The sequence below is a fragment of the Apteryx mantelli genome, chromosome 1, assembly GCF_036417845.1.
Source record: "Apteryx mantelli isolate bAptMan1 chromosome 1, bAptMan1.hap1, whole genome shotgun sequence".
Classification (NCBI taxonomy): domain Eukaryota; kingdom Metazoa; phylum Chordata; class Aves; order Apterygiformes; family Apterygidae; genus Apteryx; species Apteryx mantelli.
In genome coordinates this window covers 136,974,005-136,997,798 of record NC_089978.1, presented here as the reverse complement: position 1 = coordinate 136,997,798, position 23,794 = coordinate 136,974,005, and the positions used below count along the sequence as shown (strand labels likewise).

Sequence of the window (23,794 nt, the reverse complement as noted above, 5' to 3'; positions counted from 1 at the left end):
CAGTAGCCCTTACATTCATTCTCATACTTTTAAATGTATGTAAAAACCACCACAAAGGAAGAGAGAATTGAGAATTATAAAGGAAAAAGGGGAGTAAGAAGAGAGATGAAGTATGAGAAGACAGGAAGAATGTGAGGTAGCAGGTAGTACAGGAGGAACAAAAAACCACCCACACATAACAGCAAAATCCTACAAAAATAATTTGGAATTAAAGAGTTTTTAAATTTATAAATTAGTTTATTTTCATTAAGATATAAAAGTTGTAAATACAATTCATGTAATACAGTAGCTAATCAAAGAGCACTGAAGCAGTTCATCTGTCTGCATAATTTGACAGAAAGACCTAGAGGTCAGGGTGACTCTGCTAGGATCATTTTGAAGCCAACAAATAGCTTGAAAAGCCATTGCTGACTGACCTAAGTGAAAGGATGAGTAAAGGGATGCTACCATGGTCTTCTCAGTACAGAGAAAATTGTCTTGAGCTGGAAATTAGTGTCCTATCTTCAGGTCACCACAAACTAACAGAAGGCAGTCATACAGTCCAAGTCAAAAGACAAACAAACAAACAACCCCCCCCCCCAAAAAAAAAAAAAAACCCAAAAACGATCAAGACAGATTTTGAACCGATTTCTTAGTTTTTCTGGAAGGGTAAAGGGAGTGCAGAGCCATCAGGCGAGAACTCATCAGAGCACAGCTGGAAAACACTGCCAGGTCTTGTTCCGAGGCTGAAGAGCATGAAGTACACAAGCACAGAAGACACATACAATTCGATTTCTCTTTGTCAAGTGCTCTGCCAATGAGATCACTCTCAAGACAACAGCTCCCCAGCTAATGTAGAATGGGCATCAGAGAGAAGCATTTTCTAGAGCTGGAGCCCTCAGCAACAATTCACAATTTACAGTTAAATACAGAGTTACACATAAGTATGATCAATATTTTTTTTCCTGGCAATATCAGAAAATGTCTTTACAAATTTTCATTATTTTGAAAGACCACGTGGTATCTACCACTGTGAGGACTCAGGAGACCAAAAACAATAAAGCTGGCCTTTGGGAGCATGAAACAGAGCTAGTCTGCTGACAATGACAATATGCAATAGGAGAACACCTATTCTTGGTTCAATGGAGGGATACAGTTTTCCAGAATCATCATGGATATGCATAATGTCACAAAATAGGCAAGCTAGTAGCTGTTCTTTGCTTTAGTACGCAGCAGATGTGTGGACTATGAAGCTTACATGACAGTGTGCAGCAATTCACTCTGATGAGTCAAGGCGATTTCAATCAAGAAATGTTCCATGCTAGGTCCTGCATTCTCCATGTTGTACAATCCAGCATTAAATATGGAACAGCAGAAGGACACATTGCAGAACCCCATGATGCAACTTTTTTTTAAACTTACTGGTGCCTTTGAAAACACCCGTACTCTCCTTTGGAAAGAGGTTTCTCCTTCCTATATTCAGATTAAAAATATTTACATAAAATATATTTCAATAGGTCATGATTTGAGATATTATGTTAAACAAAAAATGAATTCAGCCAGTAGCTTATTCCTAAAAATGTGACAAATTTTACAAACAGTATACAAATTGAAAAAAAAAATAAAAATCCTGATCTGCTTAGAGTCAGAACACTACTACTGTTCAGTCAGAACACTACTTTTCAGGAATAGTACTGTAAATTGTTACAATACTACCTTCAGCCAAATTCAGTCAGATTCTATCATCTATTCAATCTCATTTTTCAAGCAGTTAAGAATAAGAGAAAGAATGGATATGATATAATATCACCAACTAAGAAGGGACTATTGGAGATCTGATTCTTCTTTATTTGGTAAAAAGATCGTCAAGGGATATGGAGCAATTAGAATAATGAAAGGGAACTTGACCATCAGCCTTAACAGAGAACCATTCTTCAGAGTAAGAGAGAAGTGGATTATTAAAACCAGTGTCTCATTCCAGCTCTTTATTCGTTGAATACTACCTACAATTGCACAGAGGCATAAGCTGAACCCTTCCCTCTGTTTCTGTGAATGTTGTAACAGACAGCAAGATAACACACAGAGCAAAATAGAATACATACCATAACTATCCTCCTTTCTCTGAATTAATCTCTTCAGGAACTGAGTAAGATCAGCAGCATCAGCTCCAGGGGCACTGCTGAAGATCCAAGGTATATGGACACTAAACCACCATTTTTCTAATTCCAGCTGAACACGTTCCAATTAGTAGCCTAAATTTCTTAGCCTGCTCTCATGCAGCATCTGTTTCAGAATTTTGAAAGCAGTATTAATACTGACTACAAAAACATTATGCATATGCCTTGTTCTTCCACAATACGTACAAAGAGTGCTCCGTCTTGGGACAGTCTCCCAAGATAGTCTACTGTTGACTACCACAATGCCCTTAGGCCTGCTATTTACTTTCTAATAAGTCTGCAGAAATTTGTCCTCCAGTTCCCTCCCATCCCCAGTGTGTTTCTCATTACTCCACCTGGAACTCATACAACAAGATGCAGGGATGACAGTGAGTTCCATGTCTCAAGTCTGTTGTCTCGCTCATTCACAGGCCAATTTACTATCAAAGCTGGAAAGTCCAATAGCAAAGGCCTGGAGAGCACAGAGAGGGTAATTATAGTCCAGAGTGAACACATCTTCTGCTACACGACCAAACTGCATCACAATGTAGTCAGCTGGGGAAAAAAGAAAGACTCAGAGAACAGCAATTTCACATGGAGGCAAAAAAACTACAAACAAACAAATCAAACCAGGAGTCAAACAATACCAAATATATGTGGTTGGTGTATCTATTCCTTCTTACCAAATTGGCCTTAAAATCTGTTCTCTAGAGTGACTGTGTTGCTGGGATTACCTTCTTTCACAGAGCCAAGGCTCAAACCACTATTTGGTTGGGCAGAAGGTGTCATGTTAATCCTTTTCTTTCCCTTCAGGAGGCTTGCATTTGTCCCCTATTTTGGTGCAGCTGTGGACAGCAGCCTCTGCACCCACCTCAGAAAAAGGGAAGTCTCATATCATTTGCTTGATAGATCAGAAGTCCCCAGTATCCCCTGGGCTGAATTTCTCCACTCAGTCTCCCTTCTCCAGGAAGGGTGTCCTACATCTCCCAAACCTCACAAAATATACTGGGATTTCCCTGTTGTAATGACAGCCCCACAAGCTCTCCAAGAGACTCTTACGGTCATTGTCATGGACAATCTGGAAGTTCTTCACTGAGGCCTGAGTGACTCTCCCATGGAAGTTCAAAACATAGGATTGAGTATCATCATTCCAGACTGGAGCCTTGTTGTGTAGCTCAATGAGGTTCTCCAAGTTTTTGTTTTGCCACTTTGATAGCAGACTCTCATGCTCCTGTTCAGAAGAAATAAATATGTTTATCAGATTTGGAACGGCTCTGTTTTCAAGTACTGCCTCTCAAGTGTATGCACTCTATCACTTGAAAGTCATTCTGTGTTTGAGGGAACACAATGACAGCACTTAAACTTTGTCCTACTGAAAATATCCTACAGGTACCAGGCAGATACTTTCCCACATTTCCAGTCCAAGGGTTTCTTTCCCCTCAATAACCTATCATCATATCTCTAACCAAAGAAGAAAAAAAAGAGCGAAAGAGAACAAGTGTGAGCTCCACAGGTCACAGGTATTTATTTTTTCCACAGACTATCACCCTGCTGGCAGGAATCATTTCCAAGACTCACATAAGCTTTCTCCGACAGGATCTCCAACTTTTAAACAAAGAAAAATCATCTAATTTAACTCCAGAGTGCCAGGCCCTAGGGTGTTTCTGTAGGAAGTCTAAAGGCTACAGTGGGCTGCAAGTATGCCTTAAGTAGGTTAAATGTCATTCTACCAGGTCTAATAAGAGAAATAAAATAAGAAACACAGAGACGAGAGAGAGAGAGAGAAAAAAAAAAAAGGTAAAACAACACATTATGTTTGAGAAACAGAGGGAATTATAAGGAGCTGCCAACAGTAGTGAGGAAAACACATGACCTATGATTTAATTTTAAAAGTTATGCAACAAATAAAATCCAGCCTGAAATAATATAAGCTAAAAGCTACCAAGAAAAAGAATCCAAACTGAAGTTATTTAATGGGAAGGAGATGATCTGGAAAAAACCTCTTGTGCAGGTCTAGCAAATACAACTATGGCAGATGTTTTAGTACTAGTATATACAGATATGATAATGGATTTTTGAGGATAATCAATTTTTATATTTTCATTAAAGCTTATTGTTCAAGTTAATCTACTTACTTTATATCTTTATTTTTATATTTGTCTGCTTTTATAAACATGCAAAGAGAACTTCGAGAATAGTTGCCAAACTGCATTTAGAAATGCAATTTTTTCTCCTTTAAAGTGGGGACAGTATTGCTTAACTGATGGCATCAGACTACGGAGAAGGAAGCAAAAACGAAATGTCAAACTGCTACCCTGCAGGCTTTGACAACATCTCAGAACAACTTTGTATTTCAGCCTTGACCACTGCCACCATGCTTACCTGCTAACAAAACATTGGGGAAAATGGGAGAGAAAAATAAAGGCAGGGCCATGAAATGGTTACTGTACTGTTTGGTGGAGATGGAAATACCTATAGAGAGATGATGAATCAGTGACCATCTCCAGATTCAATTCTCCTGCCCATCCACAGAATTAAATCTTTTTTCCAGACTCTTATGACTCTTAGTTTCCACTCTTAAAGATTCTTTTCTCTCTTCTCATATCCACTCAAAACATTGCTGCAATACTATTTTCTAGCTTATAACACTGACCATGTCTCTCTGTTTACTCCATCTTTCCTGCCACTGCCCTCTTCTCTATTACACTAAACATGAAACCCACACTAAGGGATCTGAACCAGAAGTCTTTTTCATCCCACACTAAAACATCTTCACAGAATCACAGAATGGTTGAGGTTGGAAGGGACCTCTGGAGATCATCTAGTCCAACCCCCCTGCTCAAGCAGGGTCACCTAGAGCACATTGCCCAGGATCGTGTCCAGGCGGGTTTTGAATATCTCCAGAGAAGGAGACTCCACAACCTCTCTGGGCAACCTCTTCCAGTGCTCTGTCACCCTCACAGTGAAAGGGTCGCGTAACTAGTTAGCATGACAGAGTCTCGTTCGTTATCGGAATTAACCAGACAAATCGCTCCACCAACTAAGAACGGCCATGCACCGTTCAAATACACTTCAAATACACTTCTCACAGAATCACAGAATGGTTGAGGTTGGAAGGAACCTCTGGAGATCAACTAGTCCAACCCCCCTGCTCAAGCAGGGTCACCTAGAGCACATTGCCCAAGACCCTGTCCAGACAGCTTTTAAATATCTCCAGAGAAGGAGACTCCACAACCTCTCTGGGCAACCTCTTCCAGTGCTCTGTCACCCTCACAGTCAAGAAGTTTTTCCTCATGTTCAGACGGACCTTCCTGTGTTTCAGTTTGTGCCCGTTGCCTCACGTCCTGTCACTGGGCACCACTGAAAAGAGTCTGGCTCCATCCTCTTTACACCCTCCCTTCAGGTACTTACGTTGATAAGATCCCCTCTCTGCCTTCTCTTCTCCAGGCTGAACAGGCCCAGCTCTCTCAGCCTTTCCTCATAGGAGAAATGCTCCAGCCCATTAATCATCTTAGTAGCCCTTTGCTGGACTCACTCCAGTAGCTCCATGTCTCTATTGTATTGGGGAGCCCAAAACTGGACACAATACTCCAGATGCAGCCTCATGAGGGCTGAGTAGAGGAGGAGGATTACCTCCCTCGACCTGCTGGCAACTCTCTGCCTAATACAGTCCATACCATTGGCCTTCTTGGCCACAAAGGCATGTTGCTGGCTCATGGTCCACTTGGTGACCACCAGCACTCCCAGGTCCTTCTCCGCAGAGCTGCTTTCCAGCAGGTCAGCCCCCAGCCTGTGCTGGTGCAGGGGGTTATTCCTCCCTAGATGCAGGACTTTGCACTTGCCTTTATTGAACTTCATAAGGTTCCCCTCTGCCCATCTTTCCAGCCTGTTGAGGTCCCTCTGAATGGCAGCACAGCCCTCTGGTCTATCAGGCTCTCTGGGATTCTGAGGGCTGGTCTCAGCAGTAAAGACTGAAACAAAGAAGGCATTCAGTATCTCTGCCTTCTCTATCCTTCATCACTAGGGCCCTGCCCCATTCAGCAGTGGGCCCACATTCTCCCTAGTCTTCCTTTTGTTGCTGTTGTATTTAAAGAAGCCCTTCTTGCTGTTCTTGACAGCCCTTGCCAGATTAAACTCCAAATGGGCCTTGGCCTTCCTAGTACCATCCCTGCATACTCGCATGACGTCCCTATATCCCTCCCAAGTGGCCTGTCCTTGTAAGCTTTTAACTAGAAAATCTCCCACATGTATGAGAAGTCCTTACTAAATAGCCAGCACAAAACTCCATCCTTTTCATCCCAGTTTCTCAGTACAGAATCCTCTTTTTCTGTGATTCCTACAAAGAGATTGACAACATTCTGATCACAAATGTACTTACACTCTTGCTACTACACCAAAATACTGCCTCAATCTTTCTGTGGGCTACTATCCATCTCTTGTAAATCATATTTGACTAAATTTAAGCTTTTGGGAGGTGCAAATTTGTTCTGTGTTGATACAACTCTCAGCATAAGTGTCCTGTCTATGAGAAGGGGTTGTAGGCGCAATAGCAACAAGATACAATAGTCATTGCAATAGCTAAATAAACAGCTAGATAAGGTCCAACTAAACAGCAAGTAAGGATACAAACACTATTCAAAAGGCTACAAATGAGGCAAAATGCAAGGACATTAATCAAGACCTTTACATTGCACTGTAAAAAGTGTACTGCCCATGAAACATACTAACAATCCTTGCCATCAACAACCTTGCTCTGACAACCACAATTGTCAGTAGCAGCCAGATCTCTAGGAGAAAGTTCTAACCTCTTCCTCCAGACTGAAACATGACCAAACTCACATTTCGTGGCCGGACTGGAATTCGCTTATGATTCTTATTCATTCCTGGAATGATCACAGACATTTTCCTGGGACCCCTGAATCCTAACACATTGGTTTCCTGAAAGACAAGGAGAGACATTATTTTCAGGAAATTAGATACTCCATCTCACAGAAGGAAAGACAGCAAGGCTGATCTTGAATCCACATCTGTACTGTTTTTTAGAGATTTGTTAGCTACAACTGTACTAGCAGTTATCTAACTGCAATTGTGTTTAACTACTGAGAATAGCTGCCTCTCTCCATTTTGAGAGCTGTATTAAAAGACGTACATAGTTCTACTTACTTAACTTGTAGCACACCTGTATTGTTCTAATGAAACAAACATTTACAATAAAATCAGACAAGGGTGATCTCAGGCAAAAATTTTTGCATTTGAGACAAAAAGATGCTAAAATATTGCTAGTGAACAAGGCTTAAATGTGATAAAATTGATGGGTCTTTGACTGGGTCTTTATATTATCTAAACGACCACCACTTAGGCTAGAATGTTCCTGGAGAATGAATGACTTATTTATCTTTAGGCTCTGTTATTTTTGTTTAAGAGTATATCTACAATTTTCTCTGAAATTGTGCTCTTTTATAAATGATGAAGAACAGACCCAGAAAGCAAAGTAGTCAGGATCTATCTGAGCTTCAATTTTAAGACAAGCAGATCTATCTGAAAGTGCAGCAAGAGACTGCTGCAAGTGGACTGGGTATAAAGCAAAGAAAAATGGTCTTTCTTGGTCTCTTAACCATCCAGTCCATTTAAGGTGCTCTGTAACATCATGTCAATAATAACCTTTAAAATTCCCAAAGAACAGATTAAAAACAAACAAAACAACTCCCCAAAAAACAAACAAAACCAGGCTCTTTTAGAAATACTGATTAATAGAAGTTATACAGCTTCTTCTAATGTGCTAGTACAGACACAGAATAAGTCTTTGGAGGTGCAACCTCTATTATCTCATTTCAGAAAATCTAGGGGTACATATGAGAACCAGGGTACTGATTTTATTCATATGTAAACTTTAATAATTTGATGTAGATAAAACATTTCAGACCTTCAGAATTCTGAAAAGCTGGCTTTATATTGTCTGCTCATTTTAACACCTCACTGCACAATTAGGCAGGGAAGTGAAGAATACTGTATGCAAAGAAAACATCCAGTGACATTTACATAAACAGGTTAGTACTGGAATTATCTCATCTTTCTTTTTTTTTTTTTTTCCCAAGTGCCATTAAGACCATTAGCAAAAAGATCAGGATCATGCTCCAGTAGACTAATACCCCTTTAAATTTCTGCTGCTGTAACTATAGTAAAGATAAAAATCCCTCTACTTGGCTGACTATCATTTAGTGAAGAATCTCAAGTTTTCCTTCCAGACCTCAAACTTCAGGACTGAAATATGAAACAATGCAGCTTGCGAATCTTCACATAATTCTAGAGTGATGTGGCTACAAGTGCCTCCCCTCTCCATAGCCTGGATTGAGGTTATCCACAAGATCAGAATAAGAGAACATGTTTAGGACACAGCTAGTGAATCATGATTTCCCCTGGTAACATACCTTTCCTAACAACATGCTGCTACTGAAATAATACCAGCTCTCTCCTATCCACCACAATACCTTTAGTCCTGCCAAAAATACCTCTCCTTCACATGGTACCACCAGTTCCTTCTTAATGTCCACCAGATACCAGCTGAGCAAAAGGCAAATCATGCTGTGCCTGGCTCCAGGTCAAGGATATGTTGGCTGGCCACATGCCTGATGATGGGTCAGGTAGCAAGCTCAGAACAGGTAATGAATGTGCTCACACTGGCATCTTTCCCTCAGTGAATATATTAGTTTGGGTCTCTCTCCCTCCTTCCCTACCCCAGCACTGATTTTTTTCATGAAACTTGGAACTTTTCTTTGAGGCCTCTGCCCTTTGTCCAATCTGGTTGAAATTTGTCGGCTAGTTCAAAAGTTAAATAGGGGAAGTTGCCAGACAGCATGATTTTGTGAGCCTAGCTTCCTTGGAAGCCAGGCTACAAAAAAGGAAAGGGGGCAAAAGGGGAGAAGCACTACTTACATAACAAATGGCTGCAAGCTCCTGTCGAGTATGAGCCTTTTCCACTAGATCTTGTGCCTTGATTGGGCTAGCTCCATGATCATAAACTGTAAATTTAGTTCCCATGAGGTTTGACCTAATGTCAGGTAATGGGAAGAGACAGAAAGAGAGAGATGTGTCAGTGGAAAATTTTGTCATCTTCTAAAGGTAGCTGTGCAGCACAGCGAAACCACTTACACATCTCCAGGCACTCCCATCTGAATCTTCCTATCGTCAGCTCACTAAGGAGCTTCAACAGAAGAGTCCATAGTAAACTAAGCTTGTAACCTGTCCTGGAAAAGCATCAAGACGGGATTCCTTCTCTAAATTGCACCGTTGAATGGTAACTCTGAAGAAAGGTTGCCAACCCAGGTGAATACAGATTACATTAACCAGGATGAGGCAAGTTCATTCTTTCTGAATTGAGACCAGACTGCTATTCGCAATTCCAAGTCAGCTAAAATGAAAATCCAATCTCTCCTACCGCAGAAGCTGTATATTTGTCTCTGTTTTTCATCTGTGGCTCTCACCTGAGTTTTCCAATGAAACTTTCCCCTTCCCGAGATAAGTCAGTTGGGTCAACTGATATGAGGTAATTGGACGTTTTGCTCTTTTTCCGCTTTCGCCCTGCAAGAAGGAATGTCTGGAAAGACAAAACTTTGATCAAGGCTGGAGTTTTCAAAGAACCCAGATGCATAGCTAGGCATTGCTACCCAAACTCTCAGCTGTTTCCCCTCACCCATTCCCCTTTTTGCTTTGTGCTGTTACTACTGTCTCCACACTTTTGACCTCTTCCACAAGTGAACAGCCTGAAATCCTAATCCTCCAATCAGCCCCCTCAACAGTCTAGATTCAAAGCAACTTTAATTTTTTGTCTGCCCTCCTTTTCTTTTGGAACAACTCAGTCCCTTTGTTCTCCTTTATCCCTTACGCTTTTATACTTTTGTATTTCAGCTTTCATTTTATTATTGCTTCTAAACCTTGCTTAGCGCCTTGCCAAATATAAGCTGTTCTCATCAGCATGCTTTTTCTCCTCTGCTTCTGATTTCTTACCAGTTTATGCACTGCTCCCCATTACACCAAAAACAGTCTGTGGTAGGAGTACAATAGCCAAGATACTGTGCGCTGGTCCCAATACCTTTCTGTTGTCATCCCTTTCCAGATGCATGTAATAAGTAGGGAAGAAGCCCCGGTCCATTCCCTTCTTATCTCTAGTGATTCGACATTTGATTGTAATACCACGGGGTGCAGGGCGTAATGCAAAATCCTCCAAGTTCTCTACTTCTCCCAGCTGTGCATCTGCCTGAGGGGATGGAGTATAGGAAGCACCTGTTTCCTGTGGGAAGAAACATCATATTAGCAGATTAGGATCAGATCAGAGGCTCTGGTATTCCTCAAGAAAAGAAAGGTCAGTTGAAACAGAAGACCTCATGTTTCAAGAGGAAGATATTTGGGAAAGGGGAGTTTAGCAAGAAACCACCTGTGTTTCCCTGTTGAGAAGAGTCCTGGCTGAAGACTTTTTTGATCTTAGGAAAGACTCCTGCCTCCCCCGCCCAACAGATCTCTCCGAGGGGAGAGTTAGTTACTCTTTGTCATCTTGGCGAGTTTTGCACCAGAGACAACGGACTCATCTTTCTCCTTAAAGGGTCTCTGAGGAGTAGCCGATTCATTGTCTTCTCTTCTTCACTGATGATAAGGTTACTTGTGTTCCTCCATCCACTGCTCCTTTGATCATTACTAGGTCTTTGTGTTTAACTTGATGAGCCAGTCATATAACCTGACAATTTTGACCTTTCTCTGCCTTCAGGAATGAGCATGCTAGCTACAGCAGTTGCAACTACTATTTTACATAGTGCTCAAGGTGTGAGTACTAAAAACAAGTACGTGCCCAATCCTTATTGGAAATGGATTTCATGACACTTACTTCAGAAGATTTTAGGCTGGTTGCAGAACTAGGCCTCTCAGATTCAGGATATGGTGAATGATATGCTGGTCTCTTACTAGTTTCTTCATCCTCTTCTGTGTCCTCCTCATCAAAATTCAAACTGCCTGAAATTCCTGTCAGAACAGAGGATCAAGCAAGCAACCTCTGAAAGAAGCATCATAAGTTCATGGAATCACTAATTCACATATGCCTCTTACATAGCTGTTCTGCTTCTACCCTCATAATTAATCTCTGCTGTTCCAACTGCTTATTTTCTTCTTGTGGTATATTGCTTCCCGAGCCTTGTAATCCAAACCACTAGTGACATTTTTCACTACTCAGCTGATTAAGCAGCTGTCTGACTTTTATCACTACACATTTTACATGATATACTGTATTGCTTAGTTTATGCTTTCATTCATGATTGTGGTATATAATTAAAATAACTCTGGCTAAATGAATTTAAAAGAACTTCTGTACACATTACTATTTGATGTTTCCTTCCACTTGGAGTTGCATCATCTTGTTCTGTGATTTCCTTCCTATAATTTGGCTGTGAAATGGAAAAGTGCATAAAGCACTACAGAATAGGAACAGCAGCAGCCTGTTAATCTGAATTCTTTCCTGTGAACCAATATTATAGCAGTATTCCAACATGGCACTGAATAGAAAGGGCACTGATGGAAGTTCTCTGTCTCAGAAGAAACGGAAAAATGTAGTCTTAACAACCTGTCAATAAACTTCCCAAAGCACATTTGGAAAGAGGAAAGGCGTTAACCATAGTGCTCTGGCCGGTTTCAAAACTCATTGTTTACATTCTGCCTCCACTAATTTCCCCTGAAGTTTCTACTCAGACATTCTATCCTGCTTCCTGTCCTAACTCTTGTATAATGTTGCTATCCATAGGTAAACAGCTGTTGCATCTGACAACTGAAAGTATTTCTACATATGGTGGTACCTTAATTCATAGTGTTCTGGACACATTCTGGGAGACAGGTTTTGCAAAATAAAGCAAGCTGTGTACCATATTATAGGCAAGTCACTTTTATTTTGCTGCAAAGTGCTTGGACAGCATGCAACAAAAGATTTCCTGTGGTACTGGCAGCAAATTAAGATACTTGGCAGGCAGGGATGGACACTCCAATGTGAAACTACTCAGTGGGATTGAGTAGTTTCAACTATTGAAAATAAAACTCCAAAACTGCTGATTGTGGTATCTTCTGACTCAGGAAGAGTACCTTTCCTGAAGGTCTCCTCAACAATTAAATAATTACTGCATTATTGTCTATAAAAGGTCCCTCTGTTGTCATAATATCCAGGCATTATAGGCATATATATTATATCTGGAATAAAAATACCTTGAACTTTAGCAAAATGAGAAGTGTAGTTTTTTGTGACCAACTTCCTTGGAAAGGCCAGAAATAATACAGGACATTGACAAACCTTTAAAATATAACTAGTGCTCCAATCAATATCAGCACATCAGAAAAAGGAGAAACTGCAGTTCTGCATTTAACTACACACTGGAGAAACTGCTAGCTGTGTATTTAAGAGGAAGGTCCTACAGACACTTGCTTGATCTCCCCCCACACACACTTTTTTAATGTTACAGAAAAAAAAAAAAAAAAAGAAGTAGAAGAACCCTGAAAAAAGACCTCTGCCCCATTATCTTACCTCGTTTCTGTAAGATTTCTTGCAGATCTGGCTTTCCTGCTGTATCTGTTAGAGCCTCTCCATCATTTTCCTGATCTGCATTGTCTTCTGCTATGGAAGATCCAGCAGAGAGAGTTTGGAGTTTGGTCCTTAAATCTTGCACTTCTGATTTCAGGAAAGCAGCTGGTCCATCAATGCCTGCAGGCCAAAATTAAGCAGAATCCAAAAGCCAAATTTTTACTGCTACAGTAGTGTCCCAAGATAGTCCCTCATTTCACCTTCCTTTGCTCAAGCATCCCTTTAAAATACTGATTTATTTTTGTTCGCTTAAACTTTGGTCAGGAAAATTGTGAGTAATTTACTTTAAACATGTCAAGCATCAGTTTCCCCCATTTATAAATATTGCAATTGTATTTATTTTATTATTATTATTTTTTTTTTTTTTTACAAGGGCTTGAACACTTAAGGCAGTGATATTTGTCATGCACACTAATATCCTTCAATTTATTTATTTACAGCTACTCTATTTTCTTTTCCTGTCCTGATATTCAGGTTCTTTGTTTGCTCCTGTGCCATTAAGTGGGGTGCTCTACAGTGAACATCACAATTGATGTGATTAGATATCTACAGCCACAGGCAGGATACACTATAAATAGATGCTATCTACCTTTTTGGTAGAAATGAAAATATCAAGTTTAAACAGGCAACCCGGCTGTGGACTGCACTTCTTAATTGCAAGAGATGTCTTGATTTCAGGGACTGGCATAATATTGCAAACACGTTTGTGGAGCACACAATACATAAGTGTAGTTTCAGCTTTGAATTTCTTGGATTCCTATTGTTTTTCATTTTAAAACTATACTTATCTAGTTTATCTAGTCATCAGATTTCTGAGATGTTTACAACCGTTACCACTTCTTAACAAAATCTGTTTGTATAGGGAAAGCTTCAGAACTGTGTAAGCTAGTGAGAAAGTGGTCAGTTTTCATTTTTGTTCTGAAGGAGTACTGAAGTTTTCTAATTTCAAAGTTAATCTAATTTTTTTTCATCTTGTTTTACTCTCTCTTTGACTTAGAAGTGTCCTGTAACAGAAGCTTTCTCCAACCTGGTTTTAAACACACAAATGCTACCACCCATGTCACCGCTCTACGATCCTGAAAGAAATCTGGAGAACGAAAAAACATTTAAATGTGATCTTCAAGCCAAGTAACGCTGATTTGTTTGTTTGTTTTTAATTTTACTCTATTGCTGATATAATGGTGGTATTATTGCATCCTGCATCTCAAAGTCAGAGGATGCTTCCTGTTACCTCCTTGATAGGCTGATGGGATCACGGCTCTCAAACTCTTTTCTGATACTTCCAGCGGAATGTAGGAGGTTTCATTGCCCGCCCCACCACACATACACATGGAAGTCTTTAAGGCTCTACTATTCTTTTTCACTCCTAACAGAATGGTCGCTATTTTACTATAATGCTGTGAGACCACTGAGTCATTGCCTTTGGCTCCCTGATATCTCATTGGGCTTATGACTTTCTGGACCACTACAGCTCGTTTGTCATGTTCCTGTTCTCTCCCAAAAGCTCACAGAAATCAACAGATGAGATAAAAAACAGTAAGAACCTCATCTGGTATTCATAAGCCCTCTGTTTTGCTCTCATCTACTTTATCATTCAGTCATACCCAATCTTGAGAGTTCTGCCTTGAAGGATAGTATAGGCATCCACTACTGGATTATTCTCTCTTCTTTATCCTACTGCTTCTGAAAACTCTTACTCCAGATTCTTATCTCCCTACCTTTCTAGAAGTTCCTAACTCATTTTGGAAGTTCATTGTAGCCTAACACAAGAGAGAGATTACTCAAAGGCAGATGATTCTCAACTGTCACAAAACTCAAGATAAGGATTTGTTTGTTTTTACAGTTCAGTATTGCTCAACCATGCTGTGTTACAATTCTAATTTTACATAGAGAAATGTGTAATCAATCTTGTTTCTCCCTGACCACTGTCACAGCAATGTAGGTGACCATCTCTGACATAAAGTGCATGCACTGGCATTTTTGGGAAGTGCTGTAATCAGGATGATTACTTACCATGTAATGTAACATCACTGTGGAAAGGAGTTGGGTTTTCTACTAAGAGAGTCTGCTCCTCACACCCTTTGGGCTTTGACCTGCACAGCTTTGCCTCAGGATTTGGCTGTACCATCAAGGGATCAAGACGCTTCTTCCTCTGCTTCTTCTCCAGAAGAGCTCTCTGTGAAATAAAGAAAGAATATGAAATAGGGATGAGTAACCACATTCAGAGAGGCAGAAAGCATACTTCAGATATTGGCAAAGGCAAGTTACTAACCAAGATCACTGATCGACCTGGAATGCTGTGATCTGACAGAAATGCTAGAGACAGATATCACAATGTCTTTGGAGCGAGACACTGCCTTTGATTCTCCAACAGTGGTGGATGGGGATGAAGACACTTCCTCATTTTCTCATCTATCCTGAGGCCATCAGCAAATAATTTTAACTCCTTTTATTCAGTCTAAACTGCACTAATCCATAATATAAATAGAGATAAATTCAGCAGAGTCATTTAGAATCCAAAACGAAGCATTTCACAAAGTAAATTTTACAATATACAACATGTCCTTCTGATTTTATTACTCTGTGCATCATACTTATTTAAGCTGATAGAGCAGATAAAACAGCTCACAAGGACTCTCCATTCTTTCCACTGCAGTTATGATTGGACTAAACATTCTGTCTTTTAGGACAACATCTTCTGGTGTATTTAGGAAATGGATAATTTTTCCTCACTGTTCAGTACAATTAAACAAACTTCATATTAAGAGAAATATGTTTATTATATTGCTATGGTTTGATCTTCAAGACTATCAGGAAATGCCAGAGTAAAGATGACAGTCTTTGCCCCCTGCATTACATGGGAATAGAGACTTATACTAGCACATACCATTTCTAAAAACCCTTAACCAGGGCTCATTCATTCAGTTGACTCTGCTGCTGAAGTTATGAATGCCTTCACAATGCAGCAAAAGCAAGTCAAGATTTGCAAAGGAAACAGGTTTTATGACAAAAGCTGTGACCTAATAGGGAGAACTCACAACAGACAGCTCTCAGAAACTGGTTCTCTGAGATAAGACACAAAGGTAGGGGTAAAATAAGTAAATTAAAAGGAAAAGAAGACGACAGATAATTCAGTCATTAATATTGGACTTATTCAGTGATAGGAAATCTGATCTACCTTGCAAACTTTTCCCATGCAATTTAGGACTGAAAGGAAAGAACTGTAAATCCACATGTTAGTGTTAAAAATGAAACAATACTTTTCCAACATGCATATAGATTTGATGTTCATGATTTCCTAGTAAATGAAAATAGAAACAACTTCTGAACATAAATCAAGGTAAATGGGCACATCATATCATTTTAAAGACAGCCATACTTAATTCTTTTAACTTTTAAGGTGCATTAAGGAAAGGGAAGAATCATATTTCAATATTCTGTAATGCACCACTATGCCAAACAATGTGCAAGTTCCTTGTTGTAGGTGCAGTTTATCCATGCCTGCTTAGACACCTTATTAACCTCCTGAAAGTTCTTCAGGATGATAAAAACTCTTTCTCCATCCAATTCTTCTCAGTCTCCAAGTATCCATCAGATAAATAGGACAAGAACTCAATCCACTTGAGACATAAATGTCTTTAGAGCCCTTTCCTCTCCTGTTACGCTTTTTATCTCTCCTGTTGGTTTTTTCCTCGTTAGGCTTTTTATCTCAAGCAATGGTGGTTTCTCATCCAACCTCTCCCTCAGGAACTCCAAAACAAGTCAATTCTTGATCCTCCTTTACTCTTTCTACTTTTAAAGTAATTTTCTCCAAAACAATAATTTTTTTTAAAAAGCACAATTACATTTGAAGACTAGACTGCAATATGTTTATTTTCATAATGATGCTTGTGAGAGTGATGCTACCTGACACAGTTTATTATTCTCTCTAACATTCCTGAGAAGTGGGCTGCAACTAAGGTTAGTGTATTGTTAACTGTGAAAGTTATTCTTTCCAGGTTGACTTGTCATTGAAATAATTTCTGAAACCTGTACTATTTGGTAGTGTTTGTTATTGCAGAATTATATGCAAGGGCTGGCCTGTATAGCAAAAGTTACATAGAATTTTAAAGAGATTAAAGCATTGGTCTAGAAAGAAGGAAAGAAAAATAAGCAGAAAAAATACAATTCTTTGCAAATGCTCACCACAAATCAGAATTGTTTTCTAGAAAGATAGTCAGGCCCTCTAGGAGAATTTCAATCTTTTTTTATTATATTTTAATGCTAAGTGAAAAGTAAAAAATTCCAGAATATTTTACAAATCTCTAATAGTGGAAATAAAAGGAGAGGGGGAAACAAGAATCAAAACATTATCCTCAGAATAAGAATCTGAGAAAAATTGTTGCCAAGGCTTCTCTACCTGGCAAATGGACAGACAAGAAGGAAAAGAGACATATCCTAAAGGCAGTAAGAAAGTGCATAACTACTGTTAGAACTGGAAATCGAAATTGGGGCCAAATAGAATAAATAGTTTTAAAGAGCTACTTTACTAATTAATAGATCACATTTTTGAAATATTTTACTGCTCACTGGTCTAGTAATTTATTTTTTCTTATTATAGTACATTCTGTTTTATCAAAGAGATTCCAGGACTCTCCTTAAGAAAAAAAGCAGGCTTTGGGTAATAGGATCATATTGAAACATATACTTTATTCTTGGTAGATGAGACTGACCTTCATTTAGGAAGAGCTTCAGGATAACCAGAGGGGTAAAACATGATAGTTATTTCATTTGTTTTAGAAAGGTTTCTCTCTACTACTTTGCTTGTTTGAGACATAGAAAATCTGCTAGCCCACTGACAGGATGTTTGGTAGCAGTTCATTCTGTCTACACATGGTGGCATAGCAGCTTTACCTTCAGAGTTGTGTGTTCTTTTGAAACTTACTTCACTAAAATAGAATCAAAAAACCACCCAAACTATATTTCTTTTCATTTTGTCTACTAACCAGGCTTTTCCTCCAGCTCTGTATTACATTAAAAATTCATATAGTATTACAGTTAAAAAATTCAGATAGTTCAGGGATAAGGCACAGGAGCATGTAATCCATTAAATAAATAACAGACACTGATTGTCATGATTCATTTTGTGAACTCCATGTATTAAAACTTCTTCAAAAACATTTTCCCTGCACCACAGAGAAAAGCATAACATCAGAATACAAGATGTTTAAATAGTCAGATTTTAATAAACTCAAACCAACAACACTGGTTCTAATGAATTTGCATCAGGATGAAAATACCACAGCAGACTAATAAGACAGCTAGTTTGATATTCTTTGTACAACTGTGATCAACAGTAAGATGGTACACAGGAAGGTTCCAACCCCTGCACCACTGAGGGTGCGATATCATGGCATGGTCCTACCTCAGTAGGCCATGCATGCTGGATCCTAGCTCTGAAACCTCTTCACTACTCTTCCAGCTCCTCCTCTACCCTAAGTTCATACTGAGGCAGCAATGATAATGCCAATGATGATGGCATTAATGAAAGTTACTGCCAAGAGTAAGTGCCACACTAGGGGCATTCAGAAACATGCCATCAGCTTCACCCTCTCCACCCATGTGGACATCGCAGCAGTACAGTTTGGGCTCCAGATGCCTTACAGAGCACAGAGAAACCAGTTCTGTTGCAGAGGAAGAAAGCACTGCCTGAGCAGCCACCCACTTTCTCCTCCAAGGAAAAGGCAGTAGGCTAGACAAAAGCATCCTGGCAGACAGATCTAGCCCACAGATGGAACTTGATGTTATACATTATTATAAATAATATATTACATCAGTTAGTTTCCACTGGAACAGTTCTCTAAAGACTTCTGTGTCTGGATTTAAAAATCCTCAGCCGAAACAGAAGGTCCTTTCTAAAAAACACTAACTCAAACTCAGCTCTATGTTCTATCTAGTTGAATTGTATGTTATTCAATTTACTGCAAGATGCACTGTTTTCTGGTCCACGTGGAATGGCCAGCCTGATAATCACAATAACCATACATCTTAAGACTTTTAATCTATAAGCATTTAAAATGTCACAGAAGCAGAATATTAAGGACGGATACATTATGACTTCGAAGAGTATGGTGATCTAAGCATCCAGCAAACAGCACTCAGCTGCTTTAGAAACAGAAGTACTTTACCTAATACATGGTAAACGCTTGGCTGTAAATTTATTCTTAGAGAGAAAAAAGAAAAGGTAGAAAGATGTTGGAAATCTGTCTCAACAGCAGTGTTAAGCAAATCTTTTTATAGCTCAAGGAACATTTTTCTTTGATGTTTAAACTGGATAGTTCCCTACAGAGAGTTTCCTCTATTTTGACTGATTCCTGCCTTGTGGTGACTCAATCCCAATGAAATGAGTAAGAGTTTCTATATGAAGCATAAATGTATCAAAGAAATCAAGCCTACCAACCATGGCAAGGATGATTTTCAAACTAACAAAAGCCAGGAAAATTTTTAAGGAGAAGTGTTAGAAATTAGTTCTGTTTCTATTGCTTAGACCAAGCGTTTTTAATCACATCACCCCCAATTCTCAAGTCTCCAAGACATTGATTCTGAATCCACATACAGCCTTACATATCACAGAATAGGGGCTGGATTCACTGCTGCCACAAATCTTACATAGCTCTAGGTAAAACATTACAAAGTAGATGACAACAACAGGCCAGGCTATCATGACGAAAAATGGGGGAGAAAGGAAAGGAAGTACAAACAATTTCATCTCCTTCCTACTTAGAAAAAGGAGATGGCTAATGTTTGTTTTCCTATACTGATTCTTGCCAGCTTCTGCGCTACCATTACCTGATTTTCTAGTTTCAGTTGTCGTAGTTTCATGCTTTCATCCTCAAAGATGCTGGGAAACAGAAAGAAATAATTATTGTTAGTAGATAGTTTGCATTAAAAGAGTGTACAATATTTATAGACTACAACAACTTCACCATCAAGACTTTAAAACAACTGTAAGACATAATATCTACCCCATAGGGAGATCAAGTTACAAAGATTTGAAGAATAAAACAAACATACTTCATATTCAGTGATAAATAGGACCAAACAGTGATTTAATCACCTTAGTAAACTGTTCTGAAAACATTTTGTAAGCAAAAAAAAAAGTTTCACTGCTGATGGGTGGATTATGAACCAGTAGGTAGGTGGGCTATGAGACAATTTACATCTGAAGACTTAACACAGCTCAAATGAATTCACTAAAATCCCTGTTCCTTCATAAAATACCCAATTCCAAACTAACCCAAAATTTGAGGGTTCTTCTTGGGTCAACCCTACACCAATTTTTCCTCCCACCAGACTTGCCAAAATTACTGTTAATAACCTGAGAGAATCTCTGTTTACACCACCTGATATTAATTCTCACAGATGGAAAAAAATAATTATTTCATTATTTAAGCATTTTATAGCTAACTTTCACAACAGCTCTGGTTTTTGATCCTGAGTCATATTCCATATAGACTTCCCACTTCCTTTTTTATGATGAGTAAGTATTACATAAAGAGCAATTTAGAGCAGCTAACCCTAGAAAAGACAAAGGTTAATTGACAAGTAAGCACACATTCTGACTACTACAGTTGTGCACCTTTCTCCCGCACTGGGACTTTGACAAAGACATCTCTTGAAGTGGGAGAACCTTAATGCTGGAGAAAGAAGATACTTATACAGGAAACATTATATATTTTAGCAATGCTAAGCAGAAAAGCAGGACCAGCCAAAGTTCCTATTTAAACAGGAAATTCCCTGTTTGGTTGAGGCATGCAGAAATGACCAGTGATGTGATGTCACAAACTGGCAGATGTTGGTGAATATAACCCCAACACAGAAAACAGTAGAGAGACGGATGGAGAGAGAGAGGGAGAGAGGGAGGTAGCAGGGGTGCAGTCGCTACAAAACACATGACATGGAGCATGGAGCACAGCATATGGTGCTAATGAGAGAAGAAAGGGCCCAGAGACCCCTTGATCCCTACTAAATCTGTATCTGACTTAACTTCCAGTCAGCTAAGCAAATGAACAGAGCAACAGCTCCGAGTTTCTTACTGGCAGATTACTGTGTACAACATGGGCCCTGTCCTGGGATGCTGAAATGTGCAGCTCTGGGGCTGCTGATTAGAGCAAAAATTTCTTATTAGTACGTTGTAAGTAACACTTTAAATACCCTAAAATTGGTGCTTACTGCCCAACTAATGGTATTTTAAAGGGAGGTCACAACCGTCATTGGTTTTTATGTTGCAATTTTTCCCATTTCTAGAATTGTTTTTCTAATATTTGTAAAGTATCATCAAATAAGAGGTCTAGAAACCTGAAAGCACCTCAGTTTTAAAAACTGACTTTATTCTCCAAAGGGCCAATAATAGGTATTCACCTGGGATTCAAAGGCAAAGGAGGGCCTTGAAAAAACTGATGCCTTTCTTGAAGACTGACAGAGAGCTAGTGAGTGTCCTTGCAGCAACAGTTATAGTGGTGCACTTGTCTCCATCTCAAAAGAGTCCATCGTTTAAGCAAGAAACACAGAGACATTTCTACTGAGTGCAGCAAGATAAACATTAGTTGTCACGTGAAACTTGACTATAAGGTTAAAATGTGAAATGCTCTTTATATAAAGCACAGATGATGGAAAAGGATACTTCTGGCATAATCAGAATAATGCTTGACAGTTTCAGTTAAAATATTCAGGACAAAAAAAAAAAAGACAAGGCAGTACTGACTTAATAAATGGATGACGTTTATTGACTGCTATCAAAAGTTTGTTATAAAGTGATATATGTAGCATGCATCAATATTAGATTATGAACACATTCTCATGTAATTAAAAAGAACCACAAAGTTGTACTCTGCAGATACAAACTAGCTTCTGTATTTCTGTTACTTTTCCTCTAGCAACAGAAAATACACCCTCAGAGTCTTTTCCTCTCTCCTTAAGAAAAAAAAAAAATTTTTTTGGAAATAAGGTTGCAGATTTTCCTTTTTATGTAGAAGATGACAAAATATTAACATATTAACATATGGAATATTAACACTCACATATAAGACTTGCAGATATCCTCAGTAAAAATTGAAATATTTGTCATGCATTTTTAAATTTTATGCGTGCACTGGAATAAAGTTATATAACTTCAAAGATAGGTCTGAAGACTGTAGGAACAGGACCATAATGCAGATTACATAATGCCTCACTTTTAACCACTTAATTGGGACTCAAAAGTGGTTAAAAGTATAGAAAGACTAACAGGTCACAATGTCTCCATAATGGTACAGCAAAGGTCACAAAACTGTCTGAAGACAAGCAGAATCTTAATTTTCCTTATATAAAACCACACAAAAAGTGACTGCACAGTGAATGGAGATTCCCATTCTCCCTTGAAAAGATAGAAAGGGGGGACAAAAGCAAAAACACTCTTGAAAACTTTTTAGAGGACAAAAGACAGTGTTCTCCTTTACAATTTACTGTTAAACACAGACTAAAAACATCTCCTAGCATGCCACAAAGTGAAAGAAGCCATCAATCCTCCCTGTAATACAAGGATCTACATAAAGGATCTACATAAGAAGAAAAGGTAAAACCATGGGCACTGTGACAGTGTAAATTGTAACTAAAACAAACAAACAAACAACCAAAACAAAACAACCCCCCCACACTATTTTCATTTATTCCTCCTGCAACCTTCCTTCCAGCACTTGGCCACCAGGAAAGTAACATAATAGCCAGACAAAGGAGCTTTTTTTCCTCCCCACTTCAAACTTTTTCTGCCTGCCACCGCGAAGCTGGTGTTGTTACGAACCTTCCAGGAAAAGGCTTTGCAAGAGGCACTCCCACAGCTCATCGGCAAAGAATGCAAGCACAGCTGCTGGCTACAGCAAGAATCCTCCTGCGGAGGGACTACACAGCACATCTAAGAGCACACAGCTCTTCGGTCATGCCTGCATAAAACCACAACGCTATTCACTATGCTCTTTTCTGTTTGCTGGATTTACATGCAGGAAGAGCAGTTAAATATTCACTGGGAACAGAGAAAAATAGCATTTCCATAGATATAACAGCATAGTCGGGACAGGGCGGGGCTGGAACGGTCCATTTACCCTTGATAAATATGAACTGAAAGTATTCAAGTAACTTGTCACGATTTTCCTCTTTCCACCTGTTGTAGTGGAGAATAGACTATCCAATTCCTCAGCCACCAATTCCTTTGCTATGCTTAGCTGAATCCACTACCTCTCCTATGGCACATGCAGCAGAAAAAGACAGCCACCCAAAGAATAACATAGCAGTGAAGACTAATGATTACCCAGTATATAAAATAAAAATGGAGTGGGAAGGCAACTGTTTAACAAAAATACTCAATAGAGAAGATACAAAAACATGTTTGAATACCGAATAGAATAGTGAGAGATAATGGCATTCCTCACTACCTTTCCAGGTTCAACACAGTTCAAGACGAAGTGAAACGCTTCCTTTTTAACTGATAGCACCTCAGATTCCTGCTGAAATCAGAATTAGCCCGGTTTTCATATCATAAGCAGAAATTAAAGTGTTGCAATAGGAATATGAATGACAAACTTATTAACTATAAATGAAATAACTTGCATTTATTTGGTCTTTCCTAACCATTTTCAGAATACCAAACTAATTGCAATGAAGACATAACTCAAATTATTTAATAGACATTCACATATAATTAAGAGTCCATTTTTATGCAGTTTGTATGCTTTTCACTATTGTAAAAAAGGCACAGTATTGCTAGCTCTTTTAGAAGCAAAGTATGACTTTTTTTAAAGAAAAGACTCCTGTTTTGTAATTCAAAAATATGTTGTAAAGCATAAGTGTAGATTGGCAGAGTTAACATGCTTTCCTTCCAACTTTCCTATGTTCCTGAATATATTAGACTTGAAAAACCAAAAGAGTTATAATCTAAGCACTTGGGAATAATTAGGCAAAGGAGCATTAAATTAACCAAATACAAAATCACAGTATGATGTCATTCTGTGAATAATGAAATACCCTGATATTAAAACAGGAG

At 38.9% G+C, this 23,794-nt stretch overlaps 1 protein-coding gene across 2 annotated transcripts in view; it reads right to left on the bottom strand.

Moving 5' to 3' along the window:
• Positions 1-222: 222 nt before the first annotated feature.
• The window catches only part of TULP3 (TUB like protein 3), a 35,293-nt gene continuing 11,721 nt past the window's right edge, over positions 223-23,794 (bottom strand). For both annotated transcript variants that reach the window (XM_013956254.2, XM_067304060.1), the window contains exons 2-11: positions 19,570-19,621; positions 14,755-14,917; positions 12,685-12,861; positions 11,011-11,144; positions 10,225-10,422; positions 9,617-9,729; positions 9,069-9,183; positions 6,975-7,073; positions 3,195-3,366; positions 223-2,690 (exon numbers count right to left, since the gene is read on the bottom strand). In XM_013956254.2, coding sequence (XP_013811708.1) covers positions 2,557-2,690; positions 3,195-3,366; positions 6,975-7,073; positions 9,069-9,183; positions 9,617-9,729; positions 10,225-10,422; positions 11,011-11,144; positions 12,685-12,861; positions 14,755-14,917; positions 19,570-19,602 — 1,338 coding nt within the window. In that variant the 5' untranslated portion in view covers positions 19,603-19,621 and the 3' untranslated portion in view covers positions 223-2,556. The remainder of the gene's footprint in view (positions 2,691-3,194; positions 3,367-6,974; positions 7,074-9,068; positions 9,184-9,616; positions 9,730-10,224; positions 10,423-11,010; positions 11,145-12,684; positions 12,862-14,754; positions 14,918-19,569; positions 19,622-23,794) is intronic.